Source organism: Schistocerca americana, chromosome 3 (assembly GCF_021461395.2).
Source record: "Schistocerca americana isolate TAMUIC-IGC-003095 chromosome 3, iqSchAmer2.1, whole genome shotgun sequence".
Taxonomy (NCBI): Eukaryota; Metazoa; Arthropoda; class Insecta; order Orthoptera; family Acrididae; genus Schistocerca; species Schistocerca americana.
In genome coordinates this window covers 892,428,383-892,455,544 of record NC_060121.1, presented here as the reverse complement: position 1 = coordinate 892,455,544, position 27,162 = coordinate 892,428,383, and the positions used below count along the sequence as shown (strand labels likewise).

At 44.7% G+C, this 27,162-nt stretch overlaps 1 protein-coding gene across 1 annotated transcript in view; it reads left to right on the top strand.

Moving 5' to 3' along the window:
• LOC124606479 (proton-coupled amino acid transporter-like protein CG1139) overlaps positions 1 to 25,400 on the top strand; it is a 75,697-nt gene extending 50,297 nt beyond the window's left edge. The window contains exons 7-9 of the mRNA XM_047138461.1: positions 7,538 to 7,716; positions 13,884 to 14,053; positions 23,526 to 25,400. Of these exons, the coding sequence (XP_046994417.1) occupies positions 7,538 to 7,716; positions 13,884 to 14,053; positions 23,526 to 23,779 (603 nt within the window). The 3' untranslated portion in view covers positions 23,780 to 25,400. The remainder of the gene's footprint in view (positions 1 to 7,537; positions 7,717 to 13,883; positions 14,054 to 23,525) is intronic.
• The last annotated feature ends 1,762 nt before the right edge of the window (positions 25,401 to 27,162 follow it).

Below are 27,162 nucleotides of genomic sequence, written 5' to 3'. Positions count from 1 at the left end.
TTCAGGCGGACAAACTTTCGAAATTACAGTACTTACAATTTTCAACAACAGATGGCGCTGCATGTGATGTGAAAGATATAGAAGACAACGCAGTCTGTGGGTGCGCCATTCTGTACGTCGTCTTTCTGCTGTAAGCGTGTGCTGTTCACAACGTGCAAGTGTGCTGTAGACAACATGGCTTATTCCTTAGAACGGAGGATTTTTCTGGTGTTGGAATTCCACCGCCTAGAACACAGTGTTGTTGCAACAAGACGAAGTTTTCAACGGAGGTTTAATGTAACCAAAGGACCGAAAAGCGATACAATAAAGGATCTGTTTGAAAAATTTCAACGGACTGGGAACGCGACGGATGAACGTGCTGGAAAGGTAGGGCGACCGCATACGGCAACCACAGAGGGCAACGCGCAGCTAGTGCAGCAGGTGATCCAACAGCGGCCTCGGGTTTCCGTTCGCCGTGTTGCAGCTGCGGTCCAAATGACGCCAACGTCCACGTATCGTCTCATGCGCCAGAGTTTACACCTCTATCCATACAAAATTCAAATGTGGCAACCCCTCAGCGCCGCTACCATTGTTGCACGAGAGACATTCGCCAACGATATAGTGCACAGGACTGATGACGGCGATATGCATGTGGGCAGCATTTGGTTTACTGACGAAGCTTATTTTTACCTGGACGGCTTCGTCAATAAACAGAACTGGCGCATATGGGGAACCGAAAAGCCCCATGTTGCAGTCCCATCGTCCCTGCATCCTCAAAAAGTACTGGTCTGGGCCGCCATTTCTTCCAAAGGAATCATTGGCCCATTTTTCAGATCCGAAACGATTACTGCATCACGCTATCTGGACATTCTTCGTGAATTTGTGGCGGTACAAACTGCCTTAGACGACACTGCGAACACCTCGTGGTTTATGCAAGATGGTGCCCGGCCACATCGCACGGCCAACGTCTTTAATTTCCTGAATGAATATTTCGATGATCGTGTGATTGCTTTGGGCTATCCGAAACATACAGGAGGCGGGGTGGATTGGCCTCCCTATTCGCCAGACATGAACCCCCGTGACTTCTTTCTGTGGGGACACTTGAAAGACCAGGTGTACCGCCAGAATCCAGAAGCAATTGAACAGCTGAAGCAGTACATGTCATCTGCATGTGAAGCCATTCCGCCAGACACGTTGTCAAACGTTTCGGGTAATTTCATTCAGAGACTACGCCATATTATTGCTACGCGTGGTGGATATGTTGAAAATATCGTACTATAGAGTTTCCCAGACCGCAGCGCCATCTGTTGTTGAAAATTGTAACTACTGTAATTTCGAAGGTTTGTCCGCCTGAAAATGTACTGTTGTCCCAAGCATATTGCAACAAACGGTGTATTTCTATCGCTGCTCGTTTAGTTTTTATTGCAGTTTCAAAAATACCGGTCATTTTTGAAACACCCGGTACTAACAAAGACGTGAAATGTATTCGCATTTGCGAATATGGAAAGCATCAGCTGTAAACGGAATTATGACAGTGAAAATTGGTGCCAGACCGGGATCGAACCAGGATTTCGCCTTACCATTAGGATATCCGTGCACGACTCACAGCCAGACCCCAGTTGCGTTTGTCGTCAACAATGTGTCTACAATCCGCATTCGTGCATTATTTATGTGTGATCCCGTACGTGGGAGAAATGCAAAGTTTCTTTGGACAGATGGCTCTTAGCACTATGGGACTCAACTGCTGTGGTCATTAGTCCCCTAGAACTTAGAACTACTTAAACCTAACTAACCTAAGGACATCACACACATCCATGCCCGAGGCAGGATTCGAACCTGCGACCGTAGCAGTCGCACGGTTCCGGACTGCGCGCCTAGAACCGCGAGACCACCGCGGCCGGCTTTCTTTGGACATGAATGACTGCTGTCGGCGGATAAAAATGATACCACAGTGTCTGAGTACTTCAGAAGAAAGATATGAACTTCTATCGGACATGCATGCACATATGTCTGAAAGAACTTTGTATCCTGACCAACATAGGCGCTACAAAATCATGTTTATCCACCGATACCGGGCAAGTGACTTTCAATTAAAATGACTCCCTTGCACAGGAATATATACGGAGACAATTATTGAACTACATGAAATAAAATTGTCATGACTAGCGAACGGTTTGAGTTAGGAAGTTCAAACTGCACGGTTGGCTCCGGGCCGTGATGGTAGTTATTATGTGCATGTATGGTTTGGTTTAGCAACGAACCCCACTTTCATTTGGATAGATTCGCACAATAAGCAAAATTGGCGCATTTGGGGGACTGAGGATCCGCATTTTGCTATCGAAAAGTCTTTTCACCTTGAACGGGTGATTGCGTGATCTGCAATGTCCAGTCAGGGAATTATCGGTGCGATATCTCTTGATGGCACGTTTACTACCGAACGGTACGTGAAGGTTTCGGAAGATAATTTCACCCCATTATCCAAAGTAACCCTGATTTCGACAAGATGTGGTTCATGTAAGACGGAGCTCCACCCCATCGAAACAGGAGAGTGTTTGATGTCCTGCAGGAGCACTTTGGGGATCGTATTCTGGCTCTGGGGTACCCAGAGGTCACTGGCATGGGCCTCGATTGGCCGCCATATTCTCTGGATATGAACACATACGACTGCATATTGTGAGGCTATATTAAACACAAGGTGTGCAGCAATAACCCACAAACCATTTCTGAGCTGAAAACAGCCATTCAGGAGATCATCGACAGCGTCGATGTTCGACACTTCAGCGAGTCATGCAGAATTTCGCTATTCGTCTGCTCCAAGTCATATATCGTAACCTAAATTATAATATCTGTAGTGACGTTTACATGTTGAATGAATTGTGCACGCCGTAGTTCGTAAATAATTTACGTTGTTTTCATATTGTTCAATAATTGTCACCCTATACATAATGAATGTACGATTGCAGAATGTAGAAACACGGTTCACGACAAATGGAAGTTTGGAACTTGTGAGCCATGCTCGAATAGCCTAATGGGCAGTTGCGTCTTTAGAAGGCCAGCAGTGCGACGTTCTGTTTGTTTCCCCGTCGTGGAGTGAGCGCTCGTGCTGTTTGCTCAGTTCTCGGCCGTTTCACGTGCTCTGGCTTAAGCAAACAGATCAGATTGCGAACCAATACAGCAAATCTACGCTCAAAGTTATGCTCCAAAACGAATTCGCACGAATAGAAGCATTCAAAGTCGAAAGACTTTTACGGGAAGAGGTGATAATCCCGGCGGCCTACATTGTCGGTATGCATTTATCCACTGTGGGCAGTATAGTCTATGTGAAGATCATCAACGATGCGACATGTGAACGGATCCGTCGGAAAAGAAAACAGTGCTTCCTCTTCTGCCACGCTGAAAGCAATGTGGATACTGTGGACGTCGATCATGCTGGTATGGGACTCCTGACGATCAAGATCTTTGAACTTCCATTTGAACTCCCAGCAGAAGACGTCGAGTCGACCCTTCACCACTACAGCCCGTTATATGGCCATATCGTGAAAAAATGGATGCAGTTCCTACGGCCCGGTATATGGCCATGTCGTGAAAAAATAGATGCAGTTCCGAATATCTACTGACCCTAATCATTGACTCGAATAGTCCAGAATGTTCTTCAAACCAATATGAACAGTCACGGCCAGGCGAAATGGCGCATTGTCATCCCTAAATATTTCGTCGTTGTTTGGGAATGCCCCAGTGCATGAGTGGATGCCAATGGTGTCTAAGCAGGCGAACATAAAAGAGGGGCCCAGTCCATTCCATGTTAACACAGCTCACACTATTATGGAGGAACCACCAGCTTGCACAATGCCTTGTTGGCAATTTAGGTTCATGGCTTAGTGGGGTCGGTTCCGTACTCGAACTTTACCATCAGCCCTTAACAACTGAAATTGGGACTCATCTGATCAGGCTACAGTTTTCCACTCATGTAGGATCCAAACGATAGGATTACGAGCCCAGGAGAGGCGCCGCAGGAGATGCCGCGCTGTTAGTAAAGACTCTCGCGTCGGTTATCTGCTGCTATAGTCCATTAACACCACATTTCTCCGTACTGTCCCAACGAATACGTTCCTCGTACGTCCCACACTGATTTCTGCGGTTATTTTACGCAGTGTTGCTTGTCTGTTAGCACCGACAACTCTACATAAAAGCCACTGCTGTCGGTCGCTAAGTGAAGGCCGTCGGCCACTGCGTTGTCCTTGCTGAGAGATGATGCCTGTAATTTTATATTCTTGGCACACTCTTGACACTGCAGATCTCGCAATATTGAATGCCCTAGCTATTTACGAAATAGAACTCTCCAAGCGTCTAACTCCAACTACCATTCCGCGTGAAATGTCTGTTAATTCCGATCGTGCTGCGTTAATAACGCCGGACACCTTTTCACGTGAATCATGAACACATATGTCAGCTCCGCCAATGCAGTGCCCTTTATACCTTCTGTACGCGATACTACCGCCACCTGGACATATGCATATCATTATCCCATGACTTTTGCCACCTCACGGTTCGAGAACGCCCGAAATGCGCAGGTCGGCAGGCGACAGTCAAGGAAGTCTCAGCGTTCGGGAAATAATGTGTTTCTGCGCCGGGGACACCTTCCCCTGCATGATCTCGACTCATGCACACTTGAAAACTGCCAAAGGTTTTAACGACTATCGTTGACTGTGTAGTCAAGCGTTTAAATATAATTTTCGTATACACTGGTCAACCAGAAGGTTGTGAAAACCGACCTACTATCCATACACTACTGGCCGTTAAAATTGCTACACCACGAAGATGACGTGATACAGGCGCGAAATTTAACCGACTGGAACAAGGTGCTGTGACATGCAAATGATTAGCTTTTCAGAGGATTCACATAAGGTTGGCACGGATGGCGACACCTACAACGTGCTGGTATGAGGAAAGTTTCCAACCGATTTCTCATACACAAACAGCAGTTGGCCGGCGTTGCCTGGTGAAACGTTGTTGTGATGCCTCTTGTAAGGAGGAGAAATGCGTACCATCACGTTTCCGACTTTGATAAAGGTCGGATTGTAGCCTATCGCGATTGCGGTTTCTCGTATCGCTACATTGCTGCTCGCGTTGGTCGAGATCCAATGACTGTTTGCAGAATATGGAATCGGTGGGTTCAGGAGGGTAATACGGAACGCCGTGCTGGATCCCAACGGCCTCGTATCACTAGCAGTCGAGATGACAGGCATCTTATCCCCATGACTGTAACGGATCGTGCAGCCACGTCTCGATCCCTGAGTCAACAGATGGGGACGTTTGCAAGACAACAACCATCTGCACGAACAGTTCGACGACGTTTGCAGCAGCATGGACTATCAGCTCGGAGACCATGGCTGAGGTTACCCTAGACGCTGCACCACAGATAGGAGCGCCTGCGATGGCGTACTCAACGATGAACCTGGATGCACGAATGGCAAAACGTAATTTTTTCGGTTGAATCCATGTTCTGTTTACAGCATCGTGATGGTCGCATCCGTGTTTGGCGACATCGCGGTTAACGCACATTGGAAGCGTGTCTACGTCATCGCCATACTGGCGTATCACCCGGCGTGATGGTATGGGGTGCCATTGGTTACACGTCTCGGTCACCTCCTGTTCGCATTGACGGCACTTTGAACAGTGGACGTCACATTCAGATGTGTGACCCGTGGCTCTACCCTTCATTCGATCCGTGCGAAACCCTACATTTCAGCAGGATAATGCACGACCACATGTTGCAGGTCCTGTACGGGCCTTTCTGGATACAGAAATTGTTCGACTGCTGCCCTGGCCAGCTCATTCTCCAGATCTCTCACCAAATGAAAACGTCTGATCCATGGTGGCCGAGCAACTGGCACGTCACAATACGCCAGTCACTACTCTTGATGAACTGTGGTATCGTGTTGAAACGGCATGGGCAGCTCTAGCTGTACACGCCATCCAAGCTCTGTCTGACTCAATGCCCAGTCGTATGAAGGCCGTTATTACGGCCAGAGGTGGTTGTTCTGGGTACTGGTTTCTCAGGATCTATGCACCCAAATTGCGAGAAAATGTAATCACATGTCAGTTCTAGTATAATATATTTGTCCAATTTTGTTTCGTCTTGGTGTAGCAATTTTAATGGCCAGAAGTGTTTATACCTGTCCAAGCGATAGCAGCGGCACCTGGGGATGAATGACTGATGGTCACACGCAACGTGCATGTAGTATCAGTGAGCGTGCTGTTCGTGTGTAGAATGGGAAAGGCGCGATCTATCTGAGTTCGACCGCGGACAGACTGTAATGGGCTGGAGGCTCGATAAGAGTGTTTCGGAAAAGTGTACGACTTGTCCGGTGTTCGAGGAGTGCTGTGGTGGGTGTCTTCAGCATGTAGTGAAATGAAGGCGCATCTACTTCCCGACGTGCGGTTGGGCGGCCACTCCTCTTTACAGAGGTCGGACGTCTGAGTCAAGTCTGAGGGCGGAGTCAATCTGGCGGTGGCTCCATTGTGCTCTGGTGAACATTCACGTCGGCATCCATGGGTCCAATGGAGCTCGTGCAAGGCACCATGACGGCCACGGTTTGGTTGAAGATCACATACATCCCTACATGACCATCATGTTTCCCGACGGCAGTATCATTTTTCATCAAGACAGTAAACCACGTTAAAAGGTTAGAAGTGTGAGGGAATTGTTTGAGGAACATAGTGGTGAGTTACAGTTAATGTGCTGCCCCCCCCCTCCCCCCTCCCAGCTCACCAGATCTGAACCCGATCGAACACATCTGGGATGTGACTGAACGTGGCAGCAGAGCTCATAGCCCCCTCCATGGAATTTACGGGAAAAACTACGTGTGTGCAGATGTGGTGCCAACTGCCTCCAGCGACGTACCAAGCATTGCTTCCATGCCGAGTGACTGATGTGTGGCTCGTGAGCGGACGTAAGAGATAACACGTAAAGCATAATTGTGGACTGTATGGAGGAATTTGATCCAAACTGTCTGGGGCACACCGGGAGTAGGAAGTGTGCAGCACCTGTACTCGGAATAGAGTGCGAAGACCGAGCGAGGTGGCGCAGTGGTTAGCACACTGGACTCGCATTCGGGAGGACGACGGTTCAATCCCGTCTCCGGCCATCCTGATTTAGGTTTTCCGTGATTTCCCTAAATCGTTTCAGGCAAATGCCGGATGGTTCCTTTGAAAGGGCACGGCCGATTTCCTTCCCAATCCTTCCCTAACCCGAGCTTGCGCTCCGTCTCTAATGACCTCGTTGTCGATGGGACGTTAAACACTAACCACCACCACCACCAGAGTGCGAAGGTGGTGACATGGAAAAACAATAAAAAGTGACAATGTTAGCGACATATATGTAACCCTCGGATTTGACAAATACATAACTGGGAAACATGAGTGACTTCAAAATGTCGTTTATTTCTCAATAAAACATTTCCTAAATCATAAAAATGTATGTCAGACACCATGAGATGCGCACTGCAAGTACTACCTGTCTCTAGAGATAGTGACGGATTTTCTGTTCCTTCTTCAGGTGATGCCCGTGGAGAACAACATGCGGAATCCCACACACTTCTCCGGGTGTCCCGGAGTAGTGAACACGGCCATGGTGCTCGTGTGCACCCTGTACTGCGTGGTGGGCTTCTTCGGCTACTACAAGTACGGGGAGGACACCATGGGCAGCATCACCCTCAACCTGCCCGTCCATGACATGTGAGTCTCACCTGCTGTGCAGTCTGGAGCGGGTTTCAGCCAAAATTCAATTTCTATCACGTTTTGTTTTATCGTTTAGAAATAACTGACAGGCTCTTCGCGAGCTCCCATATTTTCATACCGTACTAACTGGAATCTGCAGTATGAACCAGGCACACCCCAAGTCTTACCACATACTGAATAGATTACAACTTTGTTGGTCTTGTACAGTAATCACTACACTAATGTATCTGTATATAACTTAATCACGTACAATTACTACCAACTATGTAGGAAAGTTAATCCAACAGCAATAGAGAGTTTTTCAAACCTTGTCAAGGAACAAGAGTGACAGGATGTTTATAGCGCCAATAACATGATAAATACAATGCTTTACCTAACACATTTCTCATGCTCTTTGAGAGTTTCTTTCCATTAGAACATTCTAAATGGGGTACTAGCAGTAATGGGCAGGCCGGGAGGCTGACTAGTGGGATAAGGATATCATGTGGAACAGAGCGGGAATTATATCAAAATGTTAGAAGTAGTCACAATCAGGCTACAGTAGCCCATTACAAACATCATTGTAAGGTGCTTAAAAATGTTATTAGGAAGGCAAAGAGTATGTGGTATGCAAATAGAATAGCTAATTCACAGGATAAAATTAAAACCAATAGGTCAGTTGTGAAGGAAGTGTCTGGTCAGCAGCACGAAGTCGACAATATAAAGTCAGTTCGCAGTAATAATATTTCTGTTACTGATAAATCAGATATATGTACAGTATTTAACAATCATTTTCTGAGAATTGCTGGTGAATTAAATAAAAATTTAGTTTCTACAGGACATCATATAACTTTCTTGGCAAATGCCTTTCCGAGACTGATGTCTGAAATACTCCTCTATGATACAGACAAGAGGAAGATTGAGTCAATAATTAATTCACTGAAGACTAAGGACTCTCATGGGTATGATGGAGTGTCTAACAGAATATTAAAGTACTGTGCTGCACATGTTAGCCCTGTATTTAGCCATATTTGTAATTTTTGCTTTAGGAATCGTCAGTTTCCTGAGCGATTAAAGTACTCAGTAGTAAATTCGCTTTATAAAGAGGGAGAAGGGGATAATGCAGATAATTTTAGACCTATTTCTATGCCATCAGTGTTTGCAAAAGTTATTGAAAAAGCTGTGTATGTAAGGATAATTGATCATTTTGTATCACACGATTTGCTATCAAATGTACAGTTCGGCTTTAGAAGTCGTTTAACAACTGAAAATGCTATATTCTTTTTTCCCTGTGAGGTACTGGATGGGCTAAATAAAAGGTTTCTAACGCTTGGAATGTTTTTCGATTTAACTAAGGCATTTGATTGTGTTGATTACAAAATATTGCTCCAGAAGTTGGACCATTACGGAATGTGAGGAGTAGCTCACAAATGGTTCACCTCTTACTTTAGCAACAAGCAGCAAAAGGTCGTTATTCACAATGTTGATAACGGCTGTGATGTGGGATCTGAGTGGGGTACTGTCAAGTGGGGAGGTGCCCCAAGGACTAGTGTTGAGGCCACTCCTGTTCCTTATTCATATAAATGATACGCCCTGTACTATTACGGGTAACTCTAAAATATTTCTGTTTGCTGATGACACTTCCTTGGTACTAAAGGATATTGTGAGCAACATTGGCTCGGTTTCAAGTAATGCAGTAAATGACCTATGTTCATGGCTTGTAGCAAATAAACTAACGCTAAATCACAGTAAGACTCAGTTTTTACAGTTTCTAACGCACAATTCAACAAAACCTGACGTTTAAATTTCGCAGAACGGGCATATGATTAGTGAAACTGAACGGTTCAAATTTGTAGGTGTTCGGATAGATAGTAAGCTGTCGTGGAAAGCCCATGTTCAGGATCTTGTTCAAAGACTTAATACTGCCATTTTTACTATTCGAACGGTATCAGAAGTGAGTGATCATTCGACACGAAAATTAGTCTACTTTGCTTATTTTCATTCGGTTAAGTAGTATGGTAATTTACTTAGGGGTAACTCTTCCCATTATAAAAGGATATTTTTGGCTCAGAAACGGGCGGTTCTGGCAATAAATGGTGTGTGTTCACGAACCTCTTGTCAGCCTGTGTTCACGAGTCTGGGTATTTTGACATTGGCCTCTCAATATTTATATCGCTTATTGTCATTTCTTGTTACCAATATTAGTTTACTCCCAAGAAAAAGCAGGTTTCACTCAGCTAATACTCGGCAGAAATGAAACCTACATTTGGATCGGACTTCCTTAACTCTTGTGGAAAAAGGTGTGCAGTATACTGCGACATCCATTTTCAATAAGCTGCCACTCGAATTCAAAAATCTTAGCAGTAATCCAAGCGCTTTCAAACCGAAACTGAAGAGTTTCCTATGGGTCACTCCTTCTATTCTGTCGAGGCGTTTCTTGAAAAATTAAGCTGATTTTTACTGTATTGCTGATAGCGTTTATACTTATAGACTGACTTTTTTCAGGTTCATGAATATTTATTTTTATCTGTTATTACTTTTATGTTGTAATTTAATATACTGACACGTTCCATGACCTTGGTGATTTGTTCCTCAATTTGGTCCTACGGAACTTGACGTGCAAATAAAAATAAATAAATACTACCTCAAGACACAATAACGGAATGTCTTCTACATCCTGTGTCAAATCGACATAGAATTTAAGAGTGACCGAATCCACTTGAAACAACGAAGAAAGCGAGAGAATAAGCCGTATTCGATATTGCAGCTGTCTCGTGTCATTGCCGTTTTATAACTTTCTCTGTTGCTGACATATTCGTCGCGAGGGAATCAGCAGTGGCGTTGACATTTGAAATATGTCCTTTACTTCACCGTCTCCGTTACACATTAATTTCTATGATGATCAGTTTTCATCAATATTTGATGATGTTGTCCGATGATCTTCAAATCTAAACATTCAATAAATTAAAAATCTAAGTATCTACATTCTATTACTTTAAAATAACAGAAAACTATTGCAGATTACAACGTTCATCTATGCAGTTGTGTAAGCCCGTAGCTAGACAGAACTATGCAACAAAATAACGTAGTTTAAGAAACTGATGGAACCGTAATTACGAAGAGAGATCAGTAAGCAATGCAATACTTTTTTTTCTTGGGCAATTTCGGTTTAAAAAAGCTGAGTTTGTTTTGGGACATCGTGGAATATAGAGATATGTAAACAGACAGAATACAGCACTGCGATCGGCAACGTCTATACAATACAAGTGTCTGGCGTAGTTGTTACATCGGTTACTGCTACTACAAGGATTGATTAACAAGGTTTAAGTAAGTTTGAAGGTAGTTTTATAATCGGCGTACGAGCGATGGGACACAATGTCTGCGAGGTAGAGATGAAGTGGGCATTTTCCCGTACGACCGTTTCTCGACTGTACGATGAATATAAGGAATCCGGTAAAACATCAAATCTCCGACATCGCTGCTGGCCGGAAAAAGATCCTGCAAGAACGGAACCAACGACGACTGAAGAGGATCGTTCAAAGTGGCAGAAGTTCAACACTTCTGCAAATTGTTGCAGATTTCAATGCTGGGACATCAGCAAGTGTCAGCGTGCGAACCATTCAACGAAACATCATCGATATAGGCTTTCGGAGCCGAAGGCTCACTCGTGTACCCTTGATGACTGAACGACACGAAGCTTCACGCATCGTCTGGGCCCGTCAACCCCGACATTGGACTGTTGATGGGTGGAAACATGTTGCCTGGTCGGACGAGTCTCGTTCCAAATTGTGTCGAGCGGATCGACGTGTACGGGTGTGGAGAAAACCTCATAAACCCATGGTCGTTGCATGCCAGCAGGCGACTGTTGAAGCTTGTGAAAGCTTTGGAACGGTATCGGGTGTGTACAGTTGGAGTGATATCGGACCCCTGATACGTCTAGATACAACTCTGACCAGTGACACGTGCGTCCATACGTGTCCATTGCGTATTCCGACGGACTTGGGTAAATCCAGCAGGACAATGCAACACTCCAGACGTCCAGAATTGCTACAGAGTGGCTCCAGGGAGACACTTCTGAGTTTAAACACTTCCGCTGGCTACCAATCTCTCCAGACATGAACATTATTGAGCATCTTTGGGATGCCTTGCAACGTGCTGTTCAGGAGACATATCCAGCCACTCGTAGTCTTACGGATTTATGCACAGCCCTGCAGGATTCATGGTGTCAGTTCCCTCCAGCACTACTTCAGACGTTGGTCGAGTCCATGCCACATCGTGTTGGGCACTCGTGCGTGTTCGTGAGGGCCGTATACGATATTAGGCAGGTGCGCCAGTTTCTTTCGCACTTTACTGTATTATATATTTTCCATCTGCAGCGGAGTCTGTGCTGATTTGAAACTTCCTGCCAGACTGGGACTCGAACCCACGAACTTGACCTTTGACAGATAGTTGTTCTACCAACTGAACTATCCAAGCACTTTGCGAAAGTAACGCTCTGTTCTTCCAAGAGTGCTAGTCACGCAAAGCATGCAGGAGAACTTTTGTAAAGTTTGGAAGGCAGAAGATGAGATTCTGCAGGACTTACAGCTATGAGAGCAGTGTATGAGAAGTGCTTGGCTAGCTCAGTTGGTAGAGCACTTATCGACAAAAGACAAATATCGAATCCCGATCCAGCACACCGTTTTCATCTGCCAGGAAATTTATGTAATGCAAAGTTTTGTACAACTTATGGCTTCTGACCTGAGCAAATAAAAATCCTACTTTTTTAGCTTCCTGTGAATTATACAGGGTGGTCACAAAGAGTACGAAAAGCTAGTATGGTGTGCGTACTGTAAGACCTTCAGTACACACACCATCAGATTATTTGACTTGTCGCTCTAACAAAGTAGGTGAGTGTCAGCAATATGTCTCGTGGTCTTATCGTGGCGTGTTTATCTTCTGCCGTTAGGTCAGACGATAGAAATGCCACTTCCACGCTTAGAGTAGCAGATTGACGGTGACCAACTTTAAACAAAACTTGATTAATTTTCACACACAATTATTAAAATAATAACAAGCATAAAAATTACTTAACTTGGTTCTGGATGCTATTTACAATTGACAATCTGAAGTTCTTTTGGTATTGGTACGTTAATCTTACTGTCATATATATCTCTGATACTTGACAAAAGTGTCTATACATTTATCTTCATGGCTATGTACAGGAATATGGTAATCTTATTAGGCGCAGACTGAAACTTGACTATAGACTGGTACAGACAAATGTAGAACTCGTACAGACTGGTAGAGACTAATGCAGACTGGTACAGACGAATGCAGACAAATGCAGACTGACTAATCGGAGGTCTTTACACTCGTTATAATACCTCTCGCGTTCATGTATCACGGCGCGAGTGTGATCCGCGAGGAGAAGAGGTTCTACGTTAGCAGCAATCTCATTGGCTGCGTTACATATTAATACGCGGATCGGCGCAAGCAGAATTTGGTCCGTCTCTATGGCAGCACCATCTCGTAGTGCGGAGACGGACGAGCGCTGCGCCTGCGCTGTTGCGCTTAGAGGGGCGCGCTCTAGTGGGAAAGTTGTGTACGCGCTGACTACGCGGAACTATGTACTCAACAGCTAGTAAGGGTGTTGCAGGGTAGGTTGTACTGAGAGATAATTGCTAAGAAAAAAAATCGACACGTTAAGCTGTTCCCGAGTGAATTAACATTGAAGTTAGCCAGTCATGTTGCACACGCAAATTCAAGTTGCGCGCCAGAGACGGTGTCGCCATGCCGGTTCTTCGTTTGGTTTCCTAAAACCGAGCAAGATAACAATACAAAAATTAGACATGAAGGACCGAACTCGAGCCAGAGGCTAGGCAGTCTCGTGCGCTATCATCTACCCTACGAGAACAACCTGAAGGGGTAATTGTATCTGGCTGCCCGCTCGAATTTGCGCGTGCAACTTCATTCTTAATTAACTCGGAAACGACGCAAGGTATCGAATTTTTTCTTGACAATTATTTCTCAATACCACCTACCTTGCAACACACTTTAAAGGTTTTCAGAGTTTTTCTGATTTTCCCTAATCCGATGAGACCGATGATCTCGCTGTTTGGTCCAGACACTCACTTGAAGGATTAAAGTTAAAGTAACATTAAGAAACTCTTTGGAATACTGCAGAGAGCCTTGTGTTGTTGCAGCCTGGCGCAGGTGGTGAAACTGGCGGTGGCGGCAAGTAGCTTTTTGTCGTACGGCCTGCAGCTCTACATCGTGGTGGACATCGCCTGGAAGCCGCTGGCGGCCCGCATAGACCCCGTCTACCACAATGTGGGGGAGAGGATCCTCAGGGTGGCGCTGGTGCTCGGCACAGGTCAGTCGCACGCGCCGCTACTGTGAACCATGCGTAGTGCACGCCAGCCATGTTATGCTCCCTCCTGGACAGCCGCGTGTCGTTGAATAAGTAATGCTCCAAATTTTTTTTAAAAAAGCTGTTAATCAACATAGACAAACGTCTTTTTTGGTGCTTCACATTTGATATTTGCTCTGTGCGCAGGAATAGTTTCGAACCGTTCTGGCAGATGGCAGAGCCGTAGTACAACGTCAGATGTTGCAGTTGACAGCAGTTGGGCGATGGGTAAAGAAAGTTACAGTTTCAGGAAATGCAGAAACAGAGCTCCATGATCAGCCACGCTCGGGACGGCCTGTCACAGCCACTGCTCCAGCCATACTGAATCGTGCGGAAGCCATTATTCGTGCCGATCGGCGCATCACATCTCGACAATTGGCTCTACAGTTGCCGGTCAGAATTGGAAGTGCGTCTGTAATAATCGAGACCCTCGGATATTCAAAGACGTGTTCACGATGGGATCCACGAATGCTCACAACGGACCACAAGATTCAAAGAAAGGCCATTTCATCTGAATTGTTGGAGACCGACGGTGAGGCGTTTCTGTCACGGATCGTTACGGGAGACGAGAGCTGGGTGTATGGGAACCAAAAAGGCAGTCCACGGAGTGCCATTATCCTCATTCACCACAAAAGAAGACAACCCCTCTCCCGGAATAGTCATGGTGACAGTCTTCTGGGACTGTGATGGTGTCATTCTCCTTTATGTCATGCTGAGAGGGTAAACCATCAATTCAGAGGTACACGTGAAAATTGTGAATAAAAGGAAGATCCGTTTCCGACGTGTTAGATCGGACAAGAATCCAGCATAGATCTTGCTCTAGCACAATAATGCATGCCCACACACAAGTCTGACAACCCGGGAACGCGTCGCCAAATTAGGTTGGACATCATTGCCTCGTCCGCCCTGCAATTCAGACCTGGCCGCCTCGGACTTCCATCACTATGGGCTGCTCAAAGATTCTCTACGGGGAACACACTTTGAAGATGACGAGAGTGTCACTCGTGTAGTGAAAACACGGCTACGCTTATAGGACGGAGCTTTTAGCAGCTGGCAATACATGCTCTTCCACAACGTTGGCGTACGGCCATAGAACGTGATGGAGACTACGTAGAAAAATAGGACACGGACAAGACATGTTGATGTACTCGTATATTGTCACCAAATTCTGACTCTTAACAACAGATATGTTCTCAGAAAAAAAAGTGTGGGGCATTACTTACTGAACGACCCTCGTACTTCTCCTGGTCTTCTCTGCGCTGTATTACAGACTCGAGCTCTACGCCTGGAAATACGTGCTGATGTTTACCCATTGCTAATGGTCCGTCACCTGTGTCTCTCCCTATCATTAACAATGCAGTTGTTTGGTAAACAACTCACCTTACTTCTCGACCAGTCTCCTTTGAAGGATATACGCTTGGTGCAGGAATCCTCCAGCTTTTTCATCCCATGGGAGAAACAGGTTCTGTAAATCTCTGCGAAGTACTCGATGACTGCAGCTATCACTTCCTCTTTTGATGAGAATTTCTTCCCAACAAGTCGAAGTTTCAAGTTAAGGAACAGAAGAAAGTCACTTGGCGCTAAGTCTGGTTAATGGGATTGACGAAGAACCAATTCAAAGAACAATTTATGCGCTCTTGCCATTATTATCGCTGTTGTGGTGGATGCTGCATTATCCTGGTGAAAGAGCGCTTTTTTACGCGCCGGCCTTGGTCTTTTTTCAGCCATCGCAAATTCCAAACAGTCGAACAATGAAGCGTAATAGGCTCCAGGTATGGTACTGGTCTTTTTGCAAGTACCATATGAGGATTATCCGCTTGGAATCCAAGAAACAGTCGCCATCACGTTACCAGGTGACAGAGTGGTCTGTGTCTCCTTCGGTTCAGATTCAACTGACTTTATCCATTGTTTTGACTGCCGATTTGACTCTAGTGTGTAATGGTGGATCCAGATTTCATCAACAGTCACAAATCAGCTCACAAAGTCGTGCGGATTGCGATTAATGTAGTGCCAGATGCGCTAATAGTCGACCGTGTGCATTCGCGGCACCCACCTCCTGTTCTTCGGACAGGATATTGTGCACTTGCACACTTGAGATGCTTACAATCTCAGCCAACCTCAAGAATTTTTATTCAGCGGTCTTGCATTACCATCACATGGGTTTTGTGAATAGCTTCCTTTGCCGTCATCTCAATTGGGCGGCCGGAGCACGCTTTCCCTTCAGTGCTTGTCTGACCACGTTTAAATTCATTAATCTAAAAGTAAATGGTCTTCAGTAATGGTGCAGAGTCTGCGTGGGCTTCATTCAGTTCTGTTCTAATTATTGCAGTAGGCAAACCCTTCATATCGAAACGTTTTACAACAACGCGAAACTTGGTGTACTCCATTTTCAATCGGGGTCGACCAACTGACCAATTCAAACGGCTGTCAACAACGAATTGTACGCTGTACATTATTGGAACTCTTCATAAGATCTTTGGAATAAGCAAGATTACTAAACACGACGGAGCAACAAAGATGTTTCAGTCTCTCACAGCAATCTACCAGACATCAAACCGTCTTTTCGTTTAGTTCTTCTTCTGACGTTCCTTTTGTCTTTACGAATAACCCATTTCTATTCAGTTCAAGGTCATAATCATGAAATGGAGCCTTTATCCTTACATGTTCATTAGTCTTTCCTAGGATTGAGTCTGCCCGTTAATTTTCTTGACCATACATTTTCGGCACATTTGTGACATCATCAGTGCTTTATTTTTTTTTTCTATTTCGTTTCAGGCCAACTTAGGACCACGTCAACGTACCTACTTATTTCCCTTTCCCTTTATCCTCGTCCAGAACTTTCGTTTCCTCAAGATGAGTTCTTTTCCTGTGATTTGTCTGTTGGATTCCAGTTGTTGTTCCGTTTATCTTTCTGAAAATTTTTGATTTTATTGAATCTAGTCTGAATTTGCCACTGTCTAGTAAGCTCTCCTACGCAGTCTTCATTTCTTCTGAGTCTTTTTTCTCTTGCCACTCCATCCTTTCTTTACCTACTTCTCTTTTTGGCAAGAATGTGTGGATCTTCTTTGTTAATCTGTCTCCCTTCATTCTCTCTAAATGTATTTTCCTGACACGATCTCTTATTTTAGGGCAGAATGAATAAATTTTTGTGTTCGATCTCAAAACACAGTGCCCATCTTTGTTCTTGACTGGCTCTAATTTTTTGGCAAGTTTTTCCTTTCTTTCTTTTTAAACCTTCTAATGTCATGTTTCGCGCAGGTAGAAGTAATGTTTTTCATCCGCAGAGGATTTCTGATTTAACAGCTGTATTATAATCCTTCAGTTTAACACCCTACGAAAACATTTTTTATTATACACGTCTCTCACTTTCACGCACTCTTTTTCAATTTCTCTGAGTTATAATTTTAACTGCAGATTTTTCATTTTTTGTGTTAATATTTTGGCCTAGATATTTAAAGTTGTTTGTTTCTTGATGTTGCCGTACTTGGTTTTTATAATTGTTGGTGAGTTACTTTCATTCTTCATGTATGCTCTCTTTTCAAATGATATATACAAACCTGAAAATACAAAATGTTTTATGGCATCATTTTTAAGTGAACCTCAGAACTAAAGTACTTTACCTATTGTGAACTTTCACATTAATTATTAGTTGGTTTGGCTTTTAAGGGCCTTCATGAGTTGGATAGTGTGTCATCTACCATAACAGAATTATTTTGTAAAGGTAGAGTTTCAGGCATAACCACAATAACTTTGTTTTACTGTAATTCCTCGCACGACAATATTTCATAAGTGCTTGAGTTAGCTGCGATGTTCTTGTCATGGTGCAGAAGACTCCTCCCCCATCCCCCCTCCTGTGATGATGAAGGTGCTAAAATAATGTACTTCTTATCTTTAGTAACACACCTCGCAAGTTCATACATTCACAGGCACACACACACACACACACACACACACACACACACACACACACACACACAAACAAAGACTACATCAAGAGTAGCTGGCTTTTGATCTTTTTTCTACCCAGTCTAGCACTTCCTTTGAACGTTTATCTCCAAATTAACTCTCGGTTTTGTGTCATATCTGGGATACTCCACAGAAGAGCCAAAGAAACTGGCTAAGCACGCGTATTGAAATACAGAGGTATGTAAACAGGCAGAATACGGCGATGCGGTCGGCAACGCCCATATAAGACAACAACTGTCTGTCGCAATTGTTAGGTCGCTTACCGCTGCTATAATGGCAAATTATCAAGATTTAAGTGAGTTTGAAGGTGGCAGTCGGCGCCCGAGCGATGGGACACAGCATCTCCGAGGTAGCGATGAAGTGGTGATTTTCCCGAACCACCGTTTCACGAGTGTACAGCGACTATCAGAAATCTGGTAAAACATGAATACTGCGCGGGGTAGCCCGCGGTCTATGGCGCCTTGTCACGGTTCGCGCGGTTTCCCCCGTCGGAGGTTCGAGTCCTCCCTCAGGCATGGGTGTGTATGTTGTCCACAGCGTAAGTTAATTTAAGTTAGATTAAGTAGTGTGTAAACTTAGGGGCAATGACCTAAGCTGTTTGGTCCCATAAGGTCTTACCACAAATTTACAATTTTTTACAAAACATCACATCTCTGACAACGCTGCGACCGGAAAAAGATCGCGCAAAAACGGAACCAACGGCGACTGAAGACAATCGTTCGACGTAACAGAAGGGCAACCCTTCCGCAAATTGCTGCCGATTTCAATGCTGGGCCATCAACAAGTGTCAGAGTGCGAACCATTCAACGAAACATCATCGAAATGGGCTTTTCGAGCCAAAGGCCCATTCGTGTACCCTTGATGACTGCACGACAAAAAGCTTTATTCCTCGCCTGGGCGCGTCAACACCGACATTGGACTGTTGATGACTGGAAACATGTTTCCTGGTCGGACGAATCTCCTTTCAAATTGTATCGAGTGGATGGACGTGTACGGGTATGGAGACAACCTCATGAATCCATGGACCCTGCATGTCAGCAGGGGACTCTTCAAGCTGTTGAAGACTCTGTAATAGCGTGGGTTGTGTGCAGCTGGAGTGGTATGGGACCCTGACACTTCTAGATCCGACCCTGACAAGTGGCACGTACGTAATTATCCTGTCTGACCACCTATTTCCATTCATCCCTATTATACATTCCGAAGGACTTGTGCAATTGCAGCAGGACAGTGCGACATCACACACGTCCAGAACTGCTATGGAATGTCTCCAGAAACACTCTTCTGAGTTTAAACACTTCCGCTGGTCACCATACTCCCCAGATATGAACATTATTGAGCATATCTAGCCGGCCGAAGTGGCCGTGCGGTTAAAGGCGCTGCAGTCTGGAACCGCAAGACCGCTACGGTCGCAGGTTCGAATCCTGCCAAGGGCATGGATGTTTGTGATGTCCTTAGGTTTAACTAGTTCTAAGTTCTAGGGGACTAATAACCTCAGTAGTTGAGTCCCATAGTGCTCAGAGCCATTTTTGAGCATATCTGGGATGGCTTGTAATGTGCTGTTCAGAAGAGATCTATATCCCGTTGTACTCTTACGTATTTATGGACAGCTCTGCAGGATTCATCGTTTCTGTTCCCTCCAGCACTACTTCAGACATTATTCGAGTGCACGCCTGTTTCGGTTTCAAGTGTGATGTGAACTTTTTGGTTGTCAGCGTCGATGTCTCCGATATCTCCGAAGAAATAATAAAACATAACTACTACAAAATAATATATTGGTCCTTTATGTTTATGACATAATTTTCTTGGTAGATTAAACACAACATTGGATACGACATTTGCACAGCGACATCAGTACCGCATACCCAAACAATCACTTCATACTTACACATTTGTGGCACGTAATGGTATGAGTTCTGTAGTGGCACAGCTGTCATCATGAAGTTGATGTCATGGGATTGCTGTTCCAGAGTATGGACAACAATTTGAAGTACACGGCACTCCCACGTTTATGGAGTATATTCGTTTACCCGAATGAAAAACGTTCCTTTCATAGTTCAAAAAAAGGAGCAATGTCCTTGGCAGATTCAGGGGTGTAAAACTAGCTTTTCTACTTTCCTGTCAGCCGCAAAGACATTTAAATCAAAACATCTTGACATAGTTGAGCTTTTGGAAAATGGGGATTTGTGGTAAGGACTATGGGACCAAACTGCTGAGGTCGTCCGTCCCTAGGCTAACGCACTACTTAATCGAACTTAAACTAACTTAAGCTAGGGACAAGACACACACCCATGCTCGAGGGAGGACTCGAAACCCTGACGGAGGGAGCCGTGCGAACCGTGGCAAAGCGTCTCAGACCGCAGGCTACCCCGTGCTGCAATTGAGCTTTCTTACCTGTTAGTATTAGTACCCATGTCATGTAACATAATGCGTAGTATCAAGTAAACTAACATGATATATGACGTCGTGTCGTATAACATGACACATACCATCATCTCATGTAACGTGGGATTTGGCATGTCTTGCAATATGTCGCGATGTGTCGTTAAGCTTTAGGATGCATGTATCTCCACTCCGGGATACTTCCTATTATTTACGGCCCCCATTCCCGGATACTTCCAACTGCAGATGCATTACACCCTCTAAAAGCACATAAACTTGCATCTATTCGATTTTACACCCCTCGCCATATATGTAACAGAGGATGTATCTAAGAGAACTCACTGCGTTGGGATAGCAGGTTAACTTCTCAAAAAGCGCGAATACGTCAACACGTTTTTTTTCAAACGTCTCTGAGGCGGCCAGAAAGACAGTTCCCTACTTTTACATCCACAACTCTACCCAGGTCGTCTTCGCATTTCTTGTACTGCGTTAGGAGCATTTTTCATTCTGGTTACCAACTTTTACTCTTCATAATTTTTACGTTAGACCGCCATAGCTTGTTAACCGATGTAGATTTTTGTTGACTCGGGCGAATATGGTTCAAATGGCTCTGAGCACTTAACTTCTGAGGTCATCAGTCCCCCAGAACTTAGAACTACTTAAACCTAACTAACCTAAGGACATCACACACATCAATACCCGAGGCAGGATTCGAATCTGCGACCGTAGGGGTCGCGCGGTTCCAAACTGTAGCGCCTAGAACCGCTCTCGGGCAAAGGATTATCGGGTACTGTTTTTATATTGTATTTCGAATAATCTTGCTTATATAGTGGCAATGGGTAAAGCTTTCACAAAACAAGAAAGCGAACATTAATTGCTTGTTTTTATCTACCGTACAAAATTCGAAACGATTCGCACAAGTCTGAAGCACAGAAGGTGCGTGCGAAGAGACGCGTTTTTGCACGTAAAATGCGAATGAAGCTAGATTTTTGAGAGCGAGCTTCCAGTGTTATCATTAGAATGTATATTTTTTATTTGATTCATTTTAAATCGTTATCGGGCATTCAGTTCGTGTAAGGACGAATTTTACGTGCTACATTTAGCTCGACTTTAAACCATCGCGACAGCGGGTAAAGGTTATTGGATTAAAAAATTTCGTGTTCATTTTATTCATGTACCCACCTTCGTGCACAGTTTGAACATATTCATACAATTTTAAGTAATGAAGTAGCGCGCTTCTGAAACCTCCGAGAAAAATGTGATTTTTGCTCGTATAATCCAAAGGAAGGAAGTCTGTTTCAAACAGTTAAAACGTATCTTAGATAAAGGTCTAGTGCACCGGTGGACGACACCATCAGTCTGGTTCCAGTGCGGAGTTACCCAAGATTGACTGTTTTTGTACATAAAATCCTAATGAGTGTGATTGCTCTTGCACGTAAAATCGGAACGGTACACATACAAATGGTGCCATCAGCTAAGCGTTAATTTTAGTCCATTAAAATCTTTTGCAAAAGGAATTAATCGATTCGCACAATTTGCCTGGCCCCTAGCTCTGGTTCGTAGCTCAAACATTGTTTACTACATTTTAAGATAGCTACAGTAAGACAGGTGTTAGAGTGGCCATGCAAATGGTCATTGGTCTGCCTAAACCAAAACTTTTCACCCCATGTTCCTAGCTCAAACAGCAAACGAACACCAAGAGCCCCAACCCTGAAACCGCTATTCTGCGCGCTATAACGGTACAGTGGCATGCATGAAACTGTTTGAGTTAGTGATTAATACGATAGAGATCAAGTTTATTCACATCAAAACGCACTGCTCGAAATGTCCAAGACTAATATCATACCCATGCATTGTTTCTCTAGTGACTCACTGATGTGCGTCCATTGGACACGCAAGAATTGTCTTAATTCATTCACACATAGAAGCCGAGTGCACAGGTCACAGTTTACTCGTCATTAATCGCTGTCTTTCTGCAGTTCAGAATTCGTTTCACACATTGACTTAAATGTTCTATTCGTGTGTTTATGCACAAAAACCTACACACTAGTCAATAATGTGATGCCAACAGCCAGCATCTTTTATTCGTCACTCGCCTGTTTAGCCTTGGCAGCCAGAAATCGGCTCTCTTACAGCAGACATAATACTACACTACTGGCCATTAAAATTGATGCACCACAAAGATGACGTGCTACAGAGGCGAAATTTAACCGACAGGAGAAGATGCTATGATATGCAAATGATTAGCTTTTCAGAGCATTCACACAAGGTTGGCGCCGGTGGCGACACCTACAACGTGCTGACATGAGGAAAGTTTGCAACCGATTTCTCATACACAAACAGCAGTTGACCTGCGTTGGCTGGTGAAACGTTGTTGTGATGCCTCGTGTAAGAAGGAGAAATGCGTACCATCGCGTTCCCGACTTTGATAAAGGTCGGATTGTAGCCTATCGCGATTGCGGTTTGTCGTGTCACTGCATTGCTGCTCGCGTTGGTCGAGATCCAATGACTGTTAGCAGAATATGGAATCGGTGGGTTCAAAAGGGTAATACGGAACGCCGTGCTGGATCCCAACGGCCTCGTTTCACTAACAGTCGAGATGACAGGCATCTTCTAGGGGACTAATGACCTCAGCAGTTGAGTCCCATAGTGCTCAGAGCCATTTTTGTAATGACATGTCAGTTCTAGTATATTTGTCCAATGAATACCCATTTATCATCTGCATTTCTTCTTGGTGTAGCAATTTTAATGGACAGTTGTGTATATGAGTATATTATTTACTACTAAACATTATGAATAAGAAGGGGACTGTATTTATATTGGATCTTTAAAGCTATACCTTTACACCTGAAGCCTCCAGATACAAGTCCACTGCAGAGAAATTTGATTTCGTTACAGGTACCTTATAACGTCGCAGACAATACGCTTCTGAATCATTCTTGTACGGTGTTCCTGGAAAAATATACATAAAGAAATTATTCTAGAGTCTAGACTACGATCGGGAATGAGCCTTTCATCTTGAAGTAAAACTACTTTGATGTGGTAGCAGCGATAATACAGGGAAGTTCTGAGTGTGTGTTTGTGTTTGCAGTGGCACTGGCGGTGGCAGTGCCGAACCTGGGTCCGGCCATCTCCCTGGTGGGGGCGGTGTGCTTCTCGACACTGGGCCTGCTGTACCCGGCGGTCATCGAGTCGGTGGTGCTGTGGCAGGAGCCGGGGGCGCTCGGCTGGATGCGCTGGAAGCTGCTCAAGAACGCCCTTCTGGTCGCCCTGTCCTTTCTGGCACTGGTCACCGGCACCATCTCCAGCATCACGGAAATCATCGATAACTATGGCCTCGAGTAGTGGGGAAGCTCACTCAAGGACCTCTGTATCTGGCAAAGGTGTCCGACTCTGCCAGGGCCAAAATGGACACACTATCGAATCAGCAAACATACACCACCACGTGATCTTTGTGTATTCGTGTCTTCATAGTTTCCCATCATATCCACATCATCCTGAATCAGCCAACTGAATCAGTGTGCACTACTGTTTGGAGAAACTGAAACACCGGGGCCGAGAGATGTGATCGCAGTGAAATTTATTCCACTGATTAGGTACATGAGACTACAGAAATAATTAATATTACAGACTGGTACAGGTACTGTGGGTGTGGAAATACAGTGCAAAGTACTGACACCCCGTGCTACAATCAGAGATGTAGTGGCATGGAATCAAAGAACACCTCAGTATGCTGCTGAGGAATACTCAGTCACGTGGTTAGATGGTGCATCCACAGATTATCAACTGCGGCTGCAGGAGGACCTGAACGAACAAGCTGCGGACTGACCACAACCCAGACATGTTCAGTGGGCAACATGCAAGGTGAACGGGCAGCCCAGGGAAGCAATGATACCCGCAGTTCTTCTAAGAAGACTTTCACAGTCATTGCCACATGCGGCCGGGTGTTGTCCTGCCGAAATATGGCTTGTGGAATGGCCTGCAGGAGAGGCAGCGCCTCGGATTGTAAAACCTCCTTGATGCAGCGGTAACTGTTCAGATTTCCCTCAAGACGTAGGAGGCGAGATCGCGTGTTACAGCCAATGGCGTCCCAAACCATCACGCTTGGCGTTTGTGCCTGATTGCGTTCACCACGATGGGGTCAGTCGCGTTTCCAGCCTTCAATGTATGACAAGCTGAAGCGGGACTCATGCGAAAACGCTACATTTTGGCACTTAACATGCCATGTCGATGTTATTGTGCCCATTGCAGCCCTTTGTGTTGATGGGTTCTGGTCAGCGGAAGCTGACGCAATGGGAGACATGTCACCAGTCCAGACCGCAGAAGCTGGCGTCGAACCATCGACGCAGACATGTCCGCACCAGTGGCAGTGCTCCGACGTTGCGTCAATATAGTGGACGATGCTGTTCTGTCCATTACGGGCAAGCAGTCAAGATGGCGGTCGTCTCGCGCTGTGGTCACAATGTGTCTACCAGTACCTTGTCATCTGTCCACTGGTTACGCAATATCACAAAAGGAGAGAGCCGCTTTCTGGACACAAAACATTCTGTTCCGTTCCAACACACTCACATACTGATATTCAAGCGTGTGACGTAAGCGAAGTATGACACGTTTCCACTTCGTATGTCGGCTCCGCACTGACTATCCGGTCGCACAAAAGAGGGTGCTAGTGGGTCTACGTGCACGCCACCTCTCTGCCACTTAAATAATTTATTATGGTTCCTCTGTTCTGTACGTCCTATTATCGTGGTATGGCAGACCATTTCTTCTAAGAGTTTGACTTTTTACAAACAGTAGTGCATCATTATTCCGTGGACTGGATGAGTGGTAGAAACGATAATTCATGTTACCTTTCGACCTGACTTGTCTCCTTTATGAACTTGTGATATATGTAATTTGATCTACGTAATTTTTTCTGCCATTTGGTTCAAGTGCACATATCTGCCCTCAGTTCGTTATCTTTAAGATTCCATTATTATATGTATAGCTTCACTAGTTTTTGAAAAATTGCATTTATAATGCTGCATGAATGCATGAAAAAATATTTATCAAATAAACATGCCTTGAAAAATCATCTGCGCTGGTTGAAACGCTACATAGCGAATAGAAAACTTATAAAGATGAAATGCGGCACAACGAAGCTTGTGCTGTCTCCATTTTGGAGAAAATATAAACTCTCGTTTTTGTGCTGTAAAATATTAAAGGAACGTATTTGTTGTAAAAGGAATCTATGACTTTTTTCTTAATACAGTACAGTACTTCTGCTGCATTCCACTCTCGTGGCATCGTAAGTATGAACTTTGCAACGACATGTACTCAAAACATCCATTACTGTTGGTTCGGTGCCCTGTTGACATTTCGAAGCAACCGACCCTCGTCTGGCCGCGCGGGATTAGCCGAGCGGTCTTAGGCGCTGCAGTCATGGACTGTGCGGCTGGTCCCGGCAGAGGTTCGAGTCCTTCCACGGGCTTGGGTGTGTCTGGTTGTCCTTAGGATAATTTAGGTTAAGTAGTGTGTAAGTTTAGGCACTGATGACCTTAGCAGTTAAGTCTCATAAGATTTCACACACATTTGAACATTTGACCCTTGTCTGCAAAGGTCTGTTTTCTCTACCACAGATGAAAGTCAGGAGTTCAGAATATCTCGAAGACTTTCTAAATCTATATCTATGCGGATAGTCCCCAAGCAACTGTACAGTGCATGACGAAGCGTACTTCATATCGGTATAATACCAGTGTTCTCTATTCCATTAGCGTACAACGAAAGGGAAATTTGACTGCTTATACATCACTGCACGCGACCTATTTTTTTCCCTTATTCTCGTGACCACTACCTGAGATATTCGATGGTGGCAATAAAATGTCACGCAGTCTTGTTTGAATGCCGGTTCCTTAAAACTACCCTACAGGTTTTCGCGCGGAGTCATGAATCGCCTTTCTTGCAAGAATTTCCATTTAAACTACCCCGACATTTCTCTTACACTTCCGTTTGGGCTATACCGACAGGTTACGATCCTATTAGCCCATCTCTCAGTTCTAAGTATGTTGTTACGTCTACTGCATAATACTCTACAACTGATCACACTAACGTCTTGTATACGATTTCTTTATAGATATCTATGCTGCAATCGACGTCACTAATACTATTTTACGTGAGCATCCCATTATTGTCCGTAGCTCGTGGTCGTGCGGTAGCGTTCTCGCTTCCCACGCCCGGGTTCCCGGGTTCGATTCCCGGCGGGGTCAGGGATTTTCTCTGCCTCGTGATGACTGGGTGTTGTGTAATGTCCTTAGGTTAGTTAGGTTTAAGTAGCTCTAAGTTCTGGGGGACTGATGACCATAGCTGCTAAGTCCCATAGTGCTCAGAGCCATTTGAACCATTTGAACGATCCCATTATTTGAAAGTAAGTCCGATCGGTTGCGAAATGAAAACCACAGTGAAAATAAAAAGTATGTTTTGTTTACAATAGTTAGCAACATCTTCCAGCTACTTTTCTACGCTGTCACCGCTCCGACTTAGATATTTGTCGTAGTGTTGTACCAACTTTCCAGTACCCTCGTCATGGAAGGCAGCCGCCTGTGCTCTATTCCTGTTCAGTTCGTTGCCTGTGCCAAAATGTTGTCTTCATACCCAGCGGCTCCTGTGAGCAGAGACAAACATCAGAGGGAGCCAAGTCCGGGCTGTAAGGCGGACAAACGAACACTTCCCGTCGAAAGCACTGCAGTGGG